General features: G+C 38.3%; 1 protein-coding gene across 1 annotated transcript in view; it reads right to left on the bottom strand.

Annotated features, from left to right (window-relative positions):
• The window catches only part of CPED1 (cadherin like and PC-esterase domain containing 1), a gene marked incomplete at both ends in the record, with an annotated part of 153,978 nt that overhangs the window by 73,890 nt on the left and 59,741 nt on the right, over positions 1-20,347 (bottom strand). Inside the window, 8 exon segments of the mRNA XM_080626642.1 lie at positions 1,028-1,072; positions 1,410-1,477; positions 4,728-4,787; positions 6,843-7,012; positions 7,878-7,982; positions 9,004-9,171; positions 10,744-10,816; positions 12,194-12,336. Of these exon segments, the coding sequence (XP_080482768.1) occupies positions 1,028-1,072; positions 1,410-1,477; positions 4,728-4,787; positions 6,843-7,012; positions 7,878-7,982; positions 9,004-9,171; positions 10,744-10,816; positions 12,194-12,336 (832 nt within the window).

Raw genomic sequence — 20,347 nt, forward strand, 5'->3', positions numbered from 1 at the left:
CTTGGTATATCTGCCTTGAGAAGCAAAACAGGGCAATTTCAGCACTCTTTTGCATGGATTAAAATGTAAAGGAAGTTATTCCAGTGGAAAAGCAGAATTAAGGTTAGACTTGTAGGGGAATGGAGGTTCATAAGTTGACAAAAAAGGTATTTTAAAAAAATTCTATAGGTGAGTATAAAGAGTTTTCCAGATCCTCTATGCCTTACCTAGAAAGGTTGTCTCACTACAAGCTTAGAAAATAAGAGGAATTTTCCAAATAAAACTAATTGAGGCATTTTCAAAATAAAATATCATGGAATTGGAATGGTGATGACAGTCAGCCAGTCCAGGAGCATTTCTGGCCTCTGACTGACACTGAGGAATTCCTGGAGGCACCATAAGATGAGCAACAGAGGTGAAATGGGGCTCAATGGGTAGAAAAGTCTTTCTGCCACAGAGCAGTTGTTTCGCATTTATAAAGCAACCGCTCAGATCAAGTGCCAATGAGGAAGGCAGCAGAACGCATTGCTCCCACCAAAGACAAATATACTTTTAAGCTTTAAGCATCCTTATATATACTTTAAATATTCCTACAAGCAGGTATTTTAGAAAAACTTCATCCCCTAAGCAGCTCCTTAAAACTCCACAACTGAGCTGAAAACTGACCTTATACAAGGCTGATTAAACTCCATAGAAGTTTAAAGATCATTCCACAACAAAAAAATGTATGCTAAAGTTCTTGGAAATAAGGGGCAAAAGTCTATTGAAGTGAGGCAAGGGATCACTGAATGATGGAATACTTACATTGACATGCACACATAGCAATGTTTAATTTTATGCTTGAGGCTTATTTAACATAATAGCCCAATTATTGAGTGTTTCATAAACATTCTTGCTACTTAAGAATTCTTTTTTTTTTTTTTTTTTTATATAACAGCCCACAGGCACTGCAGTCACTGAAATATTATGCAGAAATCCCTCCCCCAAGAAATCTGTTCAAGTAATCACTCTTCTTCCCCCTTAGTGGTCTAGAAAGACCCTGACTTACCATAACTGCATTGTCTTTCTTTAGTCTTACTGGAATAACGCAATGCTGAAATAGAAGCAGAAACAATTAATAATTTTCTGCTCTGAGCCTGATTCAAAATCCTATTGGAGAAGGAACTCTCAATGTGTTAATAACAAAAAATACAGTGTACTTTCACGTTTTTATTTCTTTTATTCTTTTCTTCATTTTAGACTCAAACACTGCTCATGGGCTCAGCAGAAGAATATACACCAATAAGGAAGAAACTGGTCTTCTATATGTAGTAAGCCAAGAACTTTCATCTAAAATGCAACACAATGTAATCTAAATCAAATACATTATCAGAAGTAGTACAAATAGGAAGAATATACCATACATAACAGATCTTACTCTGCTCCCTTACCATCATGATTCTTCCTGAAGTCAGAAGGAACATTCTGCTTAGGACTTGCATTTTCTTGAGAAGAATTCCTGCCAATTCAATAGCAGACATATTTCTATATGAATGCAATTAATATAAACCACAGAATATTTTTCAAAAATTTCTATATGGCATCCCAGGGCCCATGATATTTTAATATTCTCAGTGGAAAGATGAACCTTCTGGAGTCATTTCCCAGCATTAGCAATATTACCTGAATGAACATGATAGAAAGCACACATTCCATAATGGTAGCATATCACATGAAAAAAGAAAACCAGAAATAAATTACAAAACACAGTTGAATTGCTAGGGGAAGGAAGAGTAGATATAGCCAAGAATAAAATAACCCAAGCCATGTTTGGGGTGGTTTTTTTTATATATATTTGAATTTAAAGTTCAACTTTGTTCAAAAAGAACTAAACGGAAAGGAAGGCCTGTGTCAAGGTGAATACCTGTACTGATGTTAGCATGAATTCATATAATGGAACATTTATGTGTTTTGATTTCTTTACTAATTCAGAACAAATCACATGATCAGCATCCAGTGTATACATATAATACCTTAGTGAAAAAAGAGAAGTCAATAGGCTTCTTTCCAATCCATCTACTGGACCTCTGGCTGATAAGACCTGTTCAGAAGTTCATTAGTATTTCTTTCAGCTTTCAGATGTTTTCCTCTCAGTATTTTCTGTAGAAGTTCTCATAAAGCAGCTTCTTCCTGGATACCGCTGCCCATATATTTTGGATTTTGAAAGTCATTGTGCCAAGGAATGAGGTGCCAATATTGTTCTGTACAATCAGCCATCACTAATGTTTCAACAGAAGCTGCTGAAAGCAATATTGAGGTCAACCATGGTAAAAGGTAAACTGTCCAATAATAAAACAGAGGTTTCTGCATTATCTCAATAAGGAAAGAAGCAGCTCTGTCTCTGTGTGTGCATGAAAATGTAATTTTGAACTTGCAGTATCTAGACACCGCCCTAATTTCATGCACATTCATGACCTACTTCAAAGGAGAAAATTAGCAAGCTATTAGAGAGGGTTTTTTTCCAAGTTATAAGCCATTTTACACCCCTCTTTCTGCTTGCCAATGAGGTAATGGCTAACACTTGTCAAATATGTTTTCTCCCTGCTGTTCCTTTTTGATTGCCCAGTCCCAAACCCTGTTTTAAGGTGAAAACAAGATGTCTTAATTCTATGAAATGCCAGACTTCAGTTTAGCCAGAGGACATCTCAGGAGTGTGGCAGTGTGTACCATATTGCAAGGTCCAGCACCCCAAAGGAATGGTATGACCTGTACGTGTCAACTTGTAAGGAGATTGCAATTGTTATCAGGCAACATTAAGAGCCATATAACTGCTCTATCTAACTACAGCAGAGTATTGAACTGTAATATTTAGAAGTGCTATTACAGCTAGATACTCAGATTACTATATTTACAGAAAGACACTCAGATTACAGTGTGGCCAGCAAGACTAGGGAACTTGTTGTCTCCCTGTACTTGGCACTGGTAAGGCCACACTTCAAACCCTGTGCTCAGTTTTGTGACCCTCACTCCAAGAAAGACATTGAGGCGCTGAAGCATATTCAAAGAAGAGCAGTGAAGATGGTGAAGGGTCTGGAGAGCAAGTTTTATGAGGAGCAGCTGAGGGAACTGGGGTTGTTTAACCTGGAGAAAAGGAGGCTTACGGGAAACATCACTGTCTACAGCTTCCTGAGAGGAAGTTGTAGCAAGGTGGGTGTTGGTCTCTTCTCCCAGGTAACAAGTGATAGGACAAGAGGAAACAGCCTCAAGTTGTACCAGAGGAAGTTTAGGTTAGGTATTAAGAAAAAAATCTTCACAGAAAGGGTTGTCAAGCACTGGAACAGGCTGCCCAGGGAAGTGGTTGAGTCACCATCCCTGGAGATATTTAAAAGATGTGTAGATGTGGCACTTAGGGCCATGGTTTTGTGATGGACTTAGCAGTGCTAGGTTAACTGCTGGACTCAATATCTTAAACGTCTTTTCCAGTCTAAATGGTTCTATGATTTATCTCTGCTGAAGACTGGGCTTTTTAATCATCATCACCATCAAGTACTCCTTTGTCCAAGCTCTTTGTAGTCAGCAGACTGAGGGATGATGCAGTTACAAAGCTCTTCTTCAGGCAGGCAGTGCCTGAGATCCTGGACTCTGCAGGATCCTTTTCTTCACACACTGTTACCCAAGAAAGAACCTTCGTCTTTATGAATGGCGTCTTATTTATTTAGTATCTTGGAGGAGCTATCAAGCACAGACATACACATTGCCTATTAGTGCTAATGAAACTAATGACTGTATGTCAGGTACTCTAGATGACTACATGCTTGTGAATCTACACAGGGATTTTTCAAAAGGTAGATAAAAAAAAGAAAAACTGTAGTCACTTTTGTGGTCTTCAGTGCACGTTACTTGTGGATGGTGCAATTCTTAATAGGTCATAAAGAAAAGAATGGTATTTCAGTATTCAGAAGAGTTATGAATTTTATTTCTTTAGATAATGTTTTCTAGGTCTCTCAAAAATGAGAAGCCACAGAAGGTAATTTTGTGAGACATGATCACTAGCAATTTTTTTCTGTTCGATTAACCAGCAATGTGAGCTCTCTGTTTTGTAGTGTTTGCATGGCCTCAGTCACAGAGTTTCCATGAGGGTATACGTTTCACCGAATGGAGTATATTGTGCTGATCTTCCAAAGAGAAATACAAAAGTGTAGACTGAAGAATGGGATTGGTTTCCTCGCACTTAATCTCAACTTTACTCCTTCTCTGTCTCTCATTCCTCCCATTGCAGATCAGTGATCTTATCCAGGCTTCCTTGCTGTTGTCTTCCTCTGCCCCACAGGCCAAACCATGTTTGTTTCTCGAACTGACCAGATGTTGAGCATGACCAGGTTAAACTCCAAGAAAGTATTTCCAACCCAAATTCAGTTTCCAGGCTGCTGCTTCTATTTTGGCTTCACACACAGGAGGCTAGTAACACTTTCCCAAATATATCAGTTGGTTTCATTAAAGCATTTGCAACTTTATTGACCTGCTTAGGCTTCTGTCTTCTGCAAATACAGAGGGGTTAGCTTTTCTCAGTAATCTGATCCTACCATGCTACCTATTCTAAAAGACAGTAATGATCTTAGTCATATCACAAGTTGAAACTGTGCAAAGTTGAAAAACAGTGCAGAAACAATGCAAAAAACTGATCTTAGTGCACGTTAGGTAGTACCACTCCCTCACATTTAAATAACCTTTTCATGTTATACCAATACATCTGAGATGGTCATTCTCACCTAGGCTGTAACCATTTCATTATAGTTTGAGATGAGTTTCTAGAGTTCTTCTTGCTTCTCCTGTGGAAGGAATTCAGAGAGATCACTAATACCATTTAAGGTTTCAATACTAGTCATGCAGATGAAATGAGTTAAGAAAAATAGACCTTCAAATTCTTTCTTCACCCTTACTCATGATCAGTGAACAGAATAACTGCACAAGACCGAAGTCAGAAGTCATTATTTTTCCCATAAGTATCTTGTCTGGTTGGACAGTCAGCTGTGAAAATCACTGGATTTTGCAAATGGAAATAATGATTTTGCACAGTCAAAGAAATAGGAACTGTTAAATGCATCAACAAAAGAACCTGGCCCTAACCAAAGAAATTCAGGAAAATTGTTCTGATATACAAACTCATCAACTCTGGGAATCTCAAAAAAGATTAATTAAAACTTGGAGAGAATGCTTACCTGAACTATTTGGGGAGTAAACTCTACTAAGCTTTTTCTTGCAATTAAGTATAATTACATGCATATCTGACATATGCTTCACCATTGCATGCACGTAGCTATAGGAGTGGAAGATTATGATTTTGCAATGTCAAAACAAGTGTTCTTTTTTACAGTGAATGGACAGAACGGCATTATTAGCTTAGCCATTGCAGAAAAATACAGCGCAAAGAAGTAGATTGGCCTATGCCCTGGGGAAAGGTCATGGTACTTCTACATATTTATACATACACAATAATGTTCAGCTTGAAGAAAAACAAAAAAGGCCAAGGGGCTTGCTCAAAGTGAGAGAGTGGCACCGCTTAGATTACAACAGAAAGCTGCTAAAGGCTGGTATGCTTTGATATGCAAGCCTAAATATTTCTGCAAAAGGGCAAGGGCTTACACATGAATGCAAACAGCTGCATCTTTGAGTTAGTTTTCATGGAGTGGCTGGCAGTAGCAACAATAATACTTAGCACATTCATGGAATTATGTATTTTCAAAACACCAATAAACAGTTACCTAGCATGGTGGTAAAGTATAAGCTCCACTTTATAGCTAAGCAAACAAAGATATAGCTGACTACTGACTTGCCAAAAGCCACACCCAATTTAATGAGGAACAAAATTAAAACTTAAGAAATCCTACAGATGCCTCATGTAGTCACTACGGTGTTCTCCAAGCAAAACATACAAAATAATGTCATTTGCACATTTAACTTTAAACTCACTGGAATGGAGCATAAACATTGTCTAATGAGCCTCTGCTCCCAAACCCTTGTTTGCAAAATCAGATATCAGAGAATCACAGAATATTAGGAATTGGAAGGGACCTCAAAAGATCATCTAGTCCAATCCCCCTGCCGGAGCAGGAACACCTAGATATGATTGTAGTCAGTAAAGAATTTGACATACATGTATTAGAAAGAGAATCAAAGAAAAAAAACCTGTCCTATTTAAAAACCTAACTACATCTCTAATGCCAGAATGGCTGACACTGCTCAATATTGTGTCCAGTTCTGGGCCCCTCAGCTCAAGAAGGACAGGGACCTGCTGGAGAGAGTCCAGCGCAGGGCAACTAAGATGATTAAGGGAGTGGAGCATCTCCCTTATGAGGAAAGGCTGAGGGAGCTGGGTCTCTATAGTTTGGAGAAGAGGAGACTGAGGGGTGACCTTATTAGTGTATATAAATATATAAAGGGGGAGTGTCACGAGGATGGAGCCAGGCTCTTCTCAGTGGCAAACAATGATAGGACAAGGGGTAATGGGTATAAACTGGAACACAAGAGGTTCCACTTAAACTTGAGAAGAAACTTCTTCTCAGTGAGGGTGACGGAACACTGGAACAGGCTGCCCAGGGAGGTTGTGGAGTCTCCTTCTCTGGAGACATTCAAAACCCGCCTGGACACATTCCTGTGTAACCTTATCTAGGTGTTCCTGCTCCGGCAGGGGGACTGGACTAGATAATCTTTTGAGGTCCCTTCCAATCTCTAGCATACTGTGATACTGTGATGGACCTTCATCTCAAGTGTTGTAAATCCACTACATCTACTGAAGGATTAAGTTTTATGATGCTCACTGGATCTGTTGCAGTTAATATAATTTGAGAAACTACCCTCAACATTTCATATTATATCTATCTTACCATTCTGAAGGATTCATTTGTGCCTCTTTAGTCATGGACTGGAATTGCTCAAGTAAACTGGAAAGCAACCAATGCACAGTCAGGACTGAACCAAGTTGTCTCATTGGGTCCACCATGTGATAAAGGTCACGTAGTAAAGTTTGAATCTGGGGTGCAGCAGAAGGGAAAAGCTGAGAAGAGAGACACTGATTAGAGACTACACATTATAATATTTGAAAAATGCAAAGTAGAGAAAAATCATCAGATGGCAGTGTATATAGAATATTGATAGATATATGTTAACGCTCTTTCCACATGTGTAGAAAGTGATTGTCTTGCTCAGCCTTGCAAATCAGGTTTACTAGTACTGACACGGAGGTCTTACTCCTTTGCCTCTCATATGACTTCCACAAAGCCTCGTCGGTCTCCAACCCTGATACTCATCCAGGAGGTCTAGAAGAAATCCTGATATCATGCAGACTTTCTGAACAATAGATCCAGTTGCAGATCTTTTATTTCCCTAATACTCATCATTTCCCTCTCCATGTCCATTCAGAGACACTGACTGTTACTCCTCCATCTCTATTCTTTACCAAAAAGAAACGCTCTTGAAGTGCAAAGAAGATGACATATTACACTTTCTTTTTTTGTCACTCTTTCATCTATATCTATTATCTGGTCATGATCTCAGTGCTGTATTGTCTCCAGTTCTTCCATTCACACCCAGTTTGCTGCATTACCATTCTATTTTCTTACCAGCTGATTAGTAATCTACATAATGTTCATCCTTTTCCTTTCATTCTATTTTCTCGTCTCTGTTTCTACTTTAGCTGTCCTTTTCAAGGAATCCTCAAGTCAAATTATCAATTTTATTTATCTATTTTAATTTAAATTCAAAAAATCCTCCAAAATAAAATCAGCATAACCTCCATATCCTTTTCCTGTCCATCCGACCTAATACATGTGCCAGAGACAGCAAAGAATGGTAATGAAAGAGAAATATTAAGAGATTTACAAAAAATACATATCTAATACAACAAAACCCTGTCATTTTACCAGCTCAAACTGTCCAAGACTCTTCAGCTCCTTTATGAAAGTTATCATTGAATTTATCTCTTCTAAAGACAAACATTGCTCGTCTTCTCTGTGGTAAGTTCCATCCTATGAAGGAAAGGGCAGCATATTCTGGTCAAATCACATGGAAAGCAACATGCTTTCTTTAGACCCCAATCAAAGGTGATCAAAGGAACAGGCTATAGCAGCTCTCAACTTGCCCTAACCTCATCCAAAGTCATGTCAAGCCAGCTCTTTGATAGCTCTTCAAATTTCTCAGTATGGAGTAAAGCAAACTGTGCATTAGCTTTGTGTAGAAAAGTACTCATAGTAACTACCATGAGAAGAGACTGCATAAAGTATAGACAATGAAGAGGACACTGAAATGTGGTCGGGTCTTCTATGGAATGTAGACTTAGGTTATCATATCATGTGGCCATGTTTGCAGCTTCCTACATTATCCTGTCGTTAATTTAGCACCCTGATCCTGTTTTAGCCACACCTGTTTGAGAGGCAGAAGTTGCATGGCTAATTTAATCCTTGTAAGTCTTGCAAGCAGGGGGTTCCTCAGAAATGCACCCTTAAAAGTGACCAGACTGAAAGAAATACTGCTACAGGAGACCCCCCTTGTCAGAAATAGAAATGTAAACTTTATGCAGATCTTATAAATGCCAAAAAAAAAAAAAAAAAAAAAAGTAACTGGAACTTTCATTCAGAGGAATACACAAAGTTGTAGAAAACAAGTGAATTCTGATGCTCGTGAATCTCCTTGTCTGAGTTAGTCAATTCTCAGGTTATGAAAAGACACAAGCCTGTATATTTAAAAAGACCATCTAAAAATGGTGGAGAAATTACTTTGTTAAAGGTTTAAATCTATCCTTAAAATACTGTACTTTGGGGAATGACATAATTTGAGAAACAATTTTCTATTAAAACAAAATGTGATTGTTCAATATAATTACAGTTTTATTCCCCAAAATTCAGTAACAGGTTTTTATTAAATAAATCCTACGTTTGATTAAATAAATCCTTCATTCTATAAGTTTGCACCAAAATTTCAGAAAGGCATACAATCTAGAATTAAATATTTTCAAATAGTTAATAATAAGCAAAAGGTGGAATGAACTACCTTACTCACAGTTGACCCATATATTTTTTGTAAAGCTTCTATGAAGCTGGTTGTTGAGGATTCGTTAGACAGGAGAAAATTAAAAGTATCTTCAAAAAGCAATTCTTTCAAAGTTTGGTCCTGAATATTTGATTCATCCTCATCTTGAAAGTCAAAGTTTTCATGCACCTGTTGGAAAACAAGATAAGAATTTATAGTCTGAACATCAAGTCCAGTTTTCTCATAATCACATATACCAAACTGTAACTATTTATTTAAAAAGCAGGTCATAATATTAATAAAACAGGCAGCATTATAATCTAACCAATTCTGTACCACACTTTCCATCAGAACTACACATCACAATGTTTGCTGACCTCCAGTGGATAGAATATAATATTGCATACTCATGTGAAAGCTTTTTTTCACGTGCTTGGTTTGAAATTTAATTAAAAATAAAAATGTCAGTTTATATGTTACCAACTCTTGCAAAACTCTGGTATTTAGGACTTGTGAAAAATGAAAGTATAAGTTTTACAATACATAAACACAATTAATAAACTCATGTTCATAAAATACAAATAAATCAGTATTTTAACATAAAAACAGAAAACCATTTAACTTCAAGCTGCATGTGCTGTGTGCACAATATGGTTTCCAAAGGATATTATTCAAAGTCAAAAACCATAGTAATTATCAACTGGGTTTTTTAGAGTAATTTGGATTTTCAAAAGAAACTATTCAACTGATTGACTGTACGTTCATGGATTATGGTTGATGGTTGAGACTACTATACAGGCAGGTAAACATTATGTGTTATGTTTAGTTTTTTAAGCAACTCCTGGCAGAATTTTTTTTACAGCCTGTTAAACAGTTAATAACATGTCACATTTCTTGTACTAGCTAAACAGGTCTTGTCAGACTAATTCAGGATATTGTCTTCATGGATTTTTTTAACTTGTGCAAATTTTCTTTCAGATGTCCATTTTTTCATTGTGTTTAAAGGATCTTTGTTTTTGTGAAGGATGGAGAGACTGACTGCACTCTTGTTACTAGAAACCTCAACAGACTTTTACTGAGGATGCATTTCTAAAGTGTTCTCTTGTAATTTCCTAGGATATATTTACTTTTTTTTTTTTTTTTGCTTTGTGTATCATAAATATGAACAAAGATTTTATGTACCTAGGTCTATACATATTTGTGTGTATATACAGGGGGAATGAGAAGCAGCTGGAAAGCAGTACAACTTTTGTTTCTGTCCCAGCTGTTCTGAGGTAGGAGTGGTACAAAACTGGCACAGGGAGTTTGTACCCAGGTCATATTTCCCTGGTTTTGAGGGCCCTGAGGACCATGCAGGAAGAAGGCAGCATGGTGGAGGTCAAAGCAGGTCATAAGCTGGAGAAGTACTTCCATTTTTATTAAAAGCCAGTTGTGGTATTTTGACTTTCTCCCTTCATGTCTGTCCTGGCACAGTTAATACCTGACTCTACCTTCATGCAATGCTTCCTGTGGATTTTTTTCACTGATAGTTGGGGTGATAGTCCCTTAACGCTAAAATGGAAACTTTAATGGTATGTCAAACTTCATCACAAGAACTCTGTTCCTTACAAACTGGCAACTTCCCACTTTCAGGCAAAATCAATATTGATGTATTTGTACATTTCTCAGAAATTTGAGGGTACCTATCAAAGAGGGTTCCCTGCTGGTTCGTTTTGGTGTAAGTTTTTCTGGGTCAAGAAATAACTTGTGTAATTTTCTCACCTTGAGAACAACTGGGTATATGGAGGTGCCAAATCCAATGTCAAAGGTTAGCATTTGAAAACATTGGCTGCATCTGAAATACAATGTAACAGGAATCAGATTCAGTGAAATAGGTACTCATAAAATTCAGAATCATATAATCATTTAAGTTGGAAAAAACCTTTCAGATCGTCGAGTTCAAATGGTAACCTAACACTGCCAAGTCCATCACTAAACTATGGCCTTATATATGCTACGACATCCACACACAGGTCCAGAGAGCACACACAAGAACATACACAGGTCAAGAGACAGCATGCAATACAGACTAAATATAATTTCTAAGAAAAGACAGCAGTATTAAAGATAGACGGAGTCAGATTGTGAGCTGATGAGAACAGTACTATATTAAAGTGTATTTAAATATGGTTGACTTTTAAACCAATGAGGGAGGTGAAATACACGGGAGGAGAAAATGCCTTTTGATGAGAATCAGCTCCTGCAAAAGTTCTGAAGACATCTGGAGGGCAATAGATGGTGAAACTCTCTGGCTCATTGAAGCCAAAGAGTTGGCTGCAGCTATGGGGTTCTTTGAAGGCATGGGCCAGGAGCTCTAAGCAAGTTTTGGTCTACACAAACCAAAGATATCCATTCCATTGGTAAAAAATACTGGGCCACTGTCAAACTAGCTCCATCCCTGTTACACTGCTTCCCTCCTCATTACCCTCTCTGCTCACAATGTAAGCTTTATTTCCAACCTGCATAAGTCAAATAATTAGCTTTATATTATTGCTACTAAAACACCTGGGTTCTCAAATAGCTTTATAAAACATATAAATTTAATTAATAGTAACTTATTTCACATTTATCGCTAAAATGTCAGGGATGTGACATAACATATATAACAAATATTAATTTTAATTAATACAAATATTGGATAATAAAAGTTGATTTATGTGTAAGAACTTTAACACTCTAAGAGAAATTATTACAATGATTTAAAACCCACACAAATGTAACTGTTGCTGACTAGGTATATTTACTACAGTATATTTCATAAAGTATTCTACAGTGTCTCTTGTTCAGCTTGCCTGCCACAGCTCTGAACTGTCTGGACTACTCTAACATTAAATATTTGACATCAGACAGAAGGCTCATTGATGGGAAATACAGCTTTATATATGTTAGAACTAGCCCAATTGTGAGAGATTTCTGTTCATTTGTGCTGCCTGAAACACTTAATCAGGACACAGTATCTGGTCCTAAGTATTCATCATAATCTTTCACAAACTATAAGCACTGTGGATGTTGAAGAGTTTACTCCTATATGCAGTATGTTGTCACTTTAAAAGGAAGTATGAAATAGAGGTGAATATGTCATTTTAGGAGTCATGTACCCTCTACAAATTTTATTCTGTTCTAAGGAGATATTTTGACAATAGCATAGCAATGACCACTGCAAATCACTTACTGATTGAAAGAATTTGGCCCTGAGGCAGACGATTCACTGAAGACCTCAGTCATAAGAAGAAGTTTGCTTATAGCTTCCTTCATGTTGTTGAAGGCTTGTTGGGGAGAACTGCTTTGGAAGAATATCTCAAAAAACCTTTGGAGCTGTAAAAAAGATTACATATATTTTTGAACATTTACAGTAAATCATGCATTGAAAGGCTAGTAGAAGTAAAAATTGCTTTAGAATGTCAGCTTCAGATCTTATTCATTTGAAGAGCAGAGTGGCATGAAAGGCTCCACACTGCATACTAGTACAGAATGACTCCTCGTTTAAAAATAAGCATATCACAAATAAACTCTGTATTAATGGTTTTAAAAAATACAGCTCAGACTTTGCTCACAGACTAAGCTTACTTTGATAAAACCTTTTGCTCTCACTGGTTCTAGGCAATGGAAACCACAGGCGCTTATTTCTTCAGCAGTAGGTAATAGCACACTCAAAGCAAAAGCATTTTTTCCTGTTAACACACCGTGCCAAGGGCTATCCCACTTGACCTTGACTACAAATCCTTACTCCAGGTTAACAAGCTTTAAATAGAGTACAAAAGAAAGATGTTGAAAAAAACCAGTCGCCGCAGCCTGTGTTTTGACTGAACTCTTGCACATCCTGAGGTTTCTGGACTGGTGAATCTTCCCAGTGGCATAATCACTAGCCTGCACAGCGCTGTCCTCAGCTGTTGTCATCACTTATGTGAATTCACCCATCTCATCACTTCAGATAAGACTTAAGAAAATGACAGGAGCAACACAGAGCTCCAGTGAAGAGTGGGACACTGGCAGGTTTTGTTGCATCAGAGTCCTTTGTGCTAAAAAAGAGGCTGCCTTTAAACCATATTTCCATTAGAGTTATCACACAGCACAGAACACAATTAGTGTATCAACAATGTAAAACTATTAGATAATTTAGTAGTACTATATTATGAAACATTTTTATAGTAAAAAGTACTATATCCAAAGATAAAGCACAAAAAATACACATAGAACATGTTCTGTATTGACATTCAGAAAAGAAAAATATCTGATTATTTAAAATAATTTCCCTACTTAATGGACTTAGAAATGATATTGTATATTTTCTATCACCCACTTACACATGTTCCACTGGGATAATATCGTGGAAGCATGCAGCTTCAGTAGACACCCCAGTGGGGTCTGATATGTTTGGCATCTCTCCAGCTGCCTTTGGCTACTACAGTCATGAACAAGAAGCCACAGTAGATGAGTTAACCAAGCCTTGCCTTTAGCAAGTCCACAACAAGGTTTAATGTGGTATTTTGGCTCTAAAGCGTGATGACAGAATTACAGAACCACAGAAGGATTGAGGTTGGAAGGGCCCTCTGGAGGTCATTTTGACCTTTCCCCTGATTAAGCAGGGTCATCTACAGCACTTTGTCCAGGACTGTGTCTGGACATCTTTTGAATAACTCCAAGGATGAAGACTCCACAACCTCTCTGGGCAACCTGTGCCACTGCTCAGTTACTCTCAGAGTGAAAAAGCGTTTTCTGATGTTCAGAAGGAATCTCATGTGTTTTAGTTTGTGCCCTTCTTTACAGCCTCCCTTCATAAACATTGGTGAGACGCCCCCTGAGCACCTGTGACACTTCTCCAGCCTTTCCTCATGTAAGAAATGTTCCAGTCCCTTAATCATCTTAGTGGCTCTCCTCTGGGCTCTCTGCACACCACTTTTGCACTGGAGAGTCCAGACCTGGACACAGTACTCCAGGTATGCCACAGGCATGCTGGTCAACCTGGTGTCCACCAGGACCCCTAAGCTCTTTTCCACAGAGCTGCTCTCCAGAATGTTGGTCTCCAGCAGGTACTGGTACCTGGGGCTGTTCCTTCTCAGGTACTGAACTTTACACTTCCCCTTGTTAAACTTCATGGGGTCCCTGCTGGACCATTTTGCCAGCCTGGTGAGGTTACTCTGGATGGCAGCATGACTCTCTGATGTACCAGACACTCCTCCTAGCTTTGTGTCATTAGCGGGTACACTCTGTCCCATCCTCCAAACATTTAACAAAGATGTTGAACATGGATGGACCCAGTAGGGATCTCAGGGATGTATCACTAGTTACTGGTGATGTGTTATGATGTATTCACTATGCTGACACCAGATCTTACGCTATACTTCTGTGCAGTCTAGTCCACAGAATTTTCCAGACAGCGCTGGAGCCTCCCCTTGTGAGCATGAATACTGCCAAGCAGGCTGATCTGCACTGGCATGGAAGAACAGTTTTCAGTTTCTTCAAGCAGCATGTTGCAGTTAAATGTAATAAGCACTTTTTCCACTTCTTGTTTTCAAAAAATCCTGTATTATTGCTTACAGCCAGCCACAGGAAATACTCGAATACTCACTAACAGTGATCCTCCTTTGCTCTCTGCTCTCTTCAGCTCCAGTAACTTCATACTGTTGTGCTGGTAAATAACTGGATGGTAGGAAGTTGGTCTGCCTGTTTCCTTGTTCTTATCACCTCTGTTTACATTCTAACAAGTGGTTCCCTTCCCAAGCTTTACTAAATAAAAGTCCCCCATGCACATACCTGGACCGAAGGTTTGCAGTGCCTGAGACTTTTTCTCCTCTTTCTCATAAAACTATTTGAAATGCTAATAGGAAAAAAATTACAACAGTATACATGATCAAAGTCATAAAATTAAACCTCTGACTGCCAGGAAGCTGCAAAGTGAAGGTTGAACATGTAGCCCCAGCTCTGCCCTTTGGATATTTGCATGATGTGGAAATCTTGAATGACATCACACTGCATTTTTATGCCATAGAAAGTTTTCCACGTGTACTGCTATTCCATGAGTCTCTAGGGCAAAAGTGCCCCTGAACTGCTATTTATAAAAAGATTATCCAAATCCTCAGGTGATGTTCTATTTGCCTGGCACAACAGGTTGAGAGCGAGTCTGTGTTTCTCAAAGTCTAAGATCATCAAAGCTGTGTTTCTCCCATTAGAGCAATACAACAATTAAGAACAAAAAGTTACGTGTTTTCCAAATCACTTCTGATTTAGATTAATCTCCAAGTGAAACTGTCTCTTTTCAGTTCCTGGTTCAGGCAAAAAACAGTTAATTAAACTGTTCATTTGAAATAAAACAAATAAAATGAAAACTCATTTCACCAAGAAGGAACTACATGGTGGTTCTTCAGCTGACTTTAACAACTATTTCCAGCATCTCTGCAAGATCCCGTACACCATTCATATTCCTGTTAAACTGGCTTGCACCTTTTCTCTGTTTTCCTAAATCTGCAGTAGGCGTTGAGGGGCTAAGTGAAAAAATGTGGTATTTTGCTGCACAGGGAACATAAAAAGTTACAGAATTTTATAAGGAGAAATGGGAATTATTGGAAGGAAGTGCAAGAGGGGCAGAAAAATTATTAATTTTCTCCTCACTGTAAATAAATTCTTAAGCATCCGAACAAACAGGATAAGCAATGCATATATTTTCTAGTAAGAACTACTTAATTGATGGAAGATAGGCTGATTTGCCCTGTTTGCACCCCTAGCGAGCTGTTTGCTATAATAGCCAACTGTTTCCAACACAACAAGCATTAAAATAAAACTGGCTTCACCAAGGAACTGTCATTTAGCTACAGCCCTCCTTAGCCAGACTAGAAAAGAAACATTGCTCAACAAGTTCTCATTAGGGAATATCAGGTTTTAGGACAATGTTTATTCTAAGCCAATGACTGAAAATAAATATTTAGTCAGGCTGGTTCAGGACCAGTGGAGACAAGAGATGAATACTTCAGGTTAAATTCCAATCCATGAAAAAGAAGCTATTTAAACAAGTTCAAGTTAGTTTTGACTGCTACGGATCCAACAGGATTCTCAGCAACTGATGGGGAAAGTATAAAGTATATGGATTAGGGGTGACAAAGTCTGAAAGCCTGCAACAACCTCTGGTTCTTCTGAGTGTGCCCCACAAAGATATATAAATATCTATGTTCAACCACAGTATACAAATGCCACTGAATTGAAGGTTTCTTCAGATGATCACCATTGACACTAGTCCTTTTACCTTCAGAAAAAACAGACTACCCATCCAGCAAAATCCAATCTCATTGAATAAATCTCACTGATCGATCATGATTAAAAGCAGCATTGAAAGGTAGAAAGAGGACAGAATTGGAAAAACTGTTGGCAGTCACAGGAAGTTAGTCTCGGAGAAAGCTGACCTCTGGCTGGCAAATTTTTAAACAGAGGGATTAAATTTTAGTAGGCTGTAAGACTATTGATATGCAGATATATTATGTACAATAACAGCATTGTATACAGAATTGCAAGACTTGTCAGGAGCTGAAAGATATTCATCCACATGCTGAATGCATACAGTTAGAGGTACATTCCACATATTTATGTAATCCCTGAAAGAAGTGTGTAAATGTAGCACCCATTTTCTGTAAAGGCAGAATGAACTAGGAATATTCTTGAGATTTATTTTAACTCATTGACCTTTTGCTCACTGATAACTACTTCTGCTTTAGGGTAAGCCACTAATCAATATTAATTTTACAATGCTTTTTCTCTACCCGCTTTGGCATCCACCTTTTACAGTCTGCAGTCATTAAAGTAAGGTTTACGATATCAGTGACATGGATCATTTTGGCTCCTCAAAAATACACTGAACCACCAGTGTAAGGCCTGACACACTGAAAAAATGCAATTTAATTGAAAAAGGAATTCTGATTTGAACGCTTCAGGCACAGAGTCATGGGGACTCAAGAAGAGTGGAAGAGCATGGCACCTGCAGGGCTGAATGCTGTGGTGACTGTAGGAACTCCCTTGAGAGAATTTTCCTCTGGCAATTTTTCTGAAAATGAATTTCTTAGGATTGATGCTGGAGCAGCAAACTGGGGATTGCCCTGAGAAAGAGTATAGAACCAAACTGCAGGGATCTTTCTGCGATTACCTTCTAGCTCAGTCCTAGCATAGCCTTGCCTCTTGATGAGACAAGAAAGATTTTCTTCAACTAACCTTAGGAAAGGCACTCTTAAAAAAACTATCTTCACTGACTGCATTGATTAGCTTTCTGTTCACTGTTACAGGCAGAACTCGCATGAAGACAATTCATCCAGGTGTTAAAATCTGTGGAGGAATCCCACTGCATAAGACTACATTGCTTATATGTATGTGAGAGCTAAATGTATAGGTTCTTTTTATACATCTGTGCAGAACACAGACACTTGAAGAGCATGATTTATGCCATCCTATGGTAGACACCTCAAAATGGTGACATTAATTGCAATTTAAAACTGCTCTGTTCCTCCAGTGGCTGTACAGGGAATCTAAATGAGACACTGAAGACAGGTAGGAAATATGCCACAGGAGTGCTCACACAGCCCGCCCATGGACAACAAAGCCTGTGTGCCTGGGAAGATGTTTGTCCCAGTCTTATCATGACAAAGAGGAAGGTGATCATCAGCAAGGTTAAACAGTAATCAGGAATTTACAAAGTGACTTTTGAAACAAGAAAGGAGTCAGCTTCAGAAATGATATAAAAGCAGCATAAAAACTTGCAGCAGGGGACTTTGGGGTGGAAACAGCAGCAGTCAAAACCTGATCAGGCACTGCCAGAAGTCAGCCCAGTAGTATCACAGCTTCTGCCTACTCTGCAGGGAATACTAGTGTAAGGGATGGGCACAGGTCCTATGTGGGTACATATGAAATGGCACACACAGAGCTGGAACCCCTGCTTATCCAAGGAGAGGTGCACGCAAGAATGGAAACTGCATCCAGGAGAGTTGGAGATGTTTGTAACTTGTGCTGCCTGTGAGGGAGGGTCTGGGTAAATGTAGGTGAGCGGGTGGGTGTTTCAGAGGGTATTTATAGAAAGATGTTTAGAAATGTGGAAAGTTTATTAACATTTTTTATGTGTCTGGTATCGTGGTTTACCTGTTCTGCTACTGAAATTGATAGCAAGTGTATCATTATTTCTCATTGCCAGCTAATTGCTTATCATTAATTAGCCACTTCTATGCTGGTTTTGCTTAAATACTGTGAATTCATCAATTTTACTTGCAACTGTATCTCACCTTTGGAGGTGTTGCTGAGCTCTGAACTTAACCAAAGGGGCAAGGAGACAGAAGGTAAGAGGCAACTGGGGCTAACAAGTCATTCAGTGTTATTTTGAGATTTACACTTTGGGCTTTGATATATCAGACTTTACAGGATTTGTATGACTAGATTTTCAAAGGACTTTGCTGGTTTCCAGTTGTAGCCTTCAAAACTAGATGGCACACGAAGTTACCAGGATCATATCCGAAAGCAAGGTTTATGTCTGAGGAGCCAATGCATAACCTTTGCTTTAAAGAAATTACCCTTTTTGAAGGAACAAAGGATGTCCTCTCCAGATTGTCCGCTATGCATCAGAGGCGTTGCTCTCATAATTTGGGTCAGCAGAGCCTCAAAAGACCTAAGGTAATTGCCTCTCCTTGAAAATAGCTGAAGATGTTTTCACTTGAATCAATTTAATCAATCTCTGCTAGCTTTCAGTATAAGTTCTGCACTCTCAGTTCATTTTTGTAATTAATTCTTCTTACTGGATCTATATTTGATGAATTTTCCTCATCAAGTCCAAATACTTTTGGTTGTAAGTAGCGATCCATGGATACAAAAATGCTCTTTAACACACAAATAAGAATCTCTTTAACTTTACATACAGAGTTATCTAAATAACTAAGACATCTGCAAGAATACCGAATGATTCCACATAGAAGGTTGGAAAAAGCATACTTTGCAATGAAGCCATTTCCCGTATTGCCTTCTAGCACAGGCAGACCTCTCCACCAATTACAGTATATAGAAAAACTTGTAAGTCATATAATGGCAGAAAAACATACCCATAATCAAAACAATGTCTCTAGAATACATTACAGAGAAAACAGTGCAGTAATTTATCACAAGTTTATAGTGTTAGCTTTAGGTAATTGTTTATTCCACCCCTGATTTATTGTTACGATGTGCCATTTCTCTGCAGCTTTATCATGGCACTTGATGAAAGGACAAACCATAGTATTATTCAGCTATTTCACACAGTAATTTTCCCACTTATGTATTTTTTTTCCTTTACAAAAGATTTTTTAAAGATATGTTATTTAATAGTTCAGAACAAAAAAAATACAACCTCATCCCTCAACACTTATAACTTACATGGAGGAAAAAAGGCCATCTGAGAAAGATTTTCTGTAAAGATCCTTGCTAGTAAGACTAAGCCTAAAGACAAAAAGCTGCCTAATAAGCTTCAGCAACCACTAAATTTGGTCCTTTGACTACGGCTGAAGAATGGTTTCCCAACCCAGAATTTACTTAGTGGAAAAGTAAAGGTGATTTACTAACAGCAGTTTCCCAGCTCTCTGTGAGAAGCAAAGTGTATTAGATTCACTAAGGGAAGCTGGAAAGCAAAAAGGGAAAGATGAGAAGAATCAGGATAACAGGAGGTAGGTCCAAGAAAGCTGGAATCCACAGAGGGGTATGCTTACAGAGCTGCCTGGATTGTACAGCCAGAGCAAAAGGATATATGGATCAGGAGAAAAGCAGAGAGCTAAGGGCCTAGGTAGTAATAGTGTAAAGACTTACTTATGACATATCCACATTATGAAAAATAATCATCTTAGAGCTCTTACTAGCTAAACTTGGATGTTCATAGTGACAAGACCAGAAAAGAATGCTAAGAAGAATTTTACCTTTATTTATGCACCGCATGACAGATTGGCATGGACATGGAAAAGGTCAAGAAGTAAGGATTATTCATTATTTTCTCTTAAGAAAAGATTTAAGGATATGAAATTAAGTAATCAGGTAAAATTTTAAAACAAATATCCTTTCTTGAGTGTCGTGGTTTAAGCCCAGGCCGTAAATCAGAACCATGCAGTCCACTACCCCACCCCCCACCTTTCTTCCCTCCGCTTCTGGAGGGACGGGGAGGAGAATCAAAAGAATGCATCTCCCACGGGTTGAAATAAGAACAGTTTAATAACTAAGGTATAACACAAATCACTACTGCTACCACTAATAGTAATAATGATAAAGGAAATAACAAGGAAGAGAATACAACCGCTCACCAACCGGTACCTCACCCCCACCCCGCAGTGATCCAGCCCTTCCAGGA

The sequence above is a fragment of the Psittacula echo genome, assembly GCF_963264785.1.
Source record: "Psittacula echo genome assembly, chromosome: 1".
NCBI classification, from domain to species: domain Eukaryota; kingdom Metazoa; phylum Chordata; class Aves; order Psittaciformes; family Psittacidae; genus Psittacula; species Psittacula echo.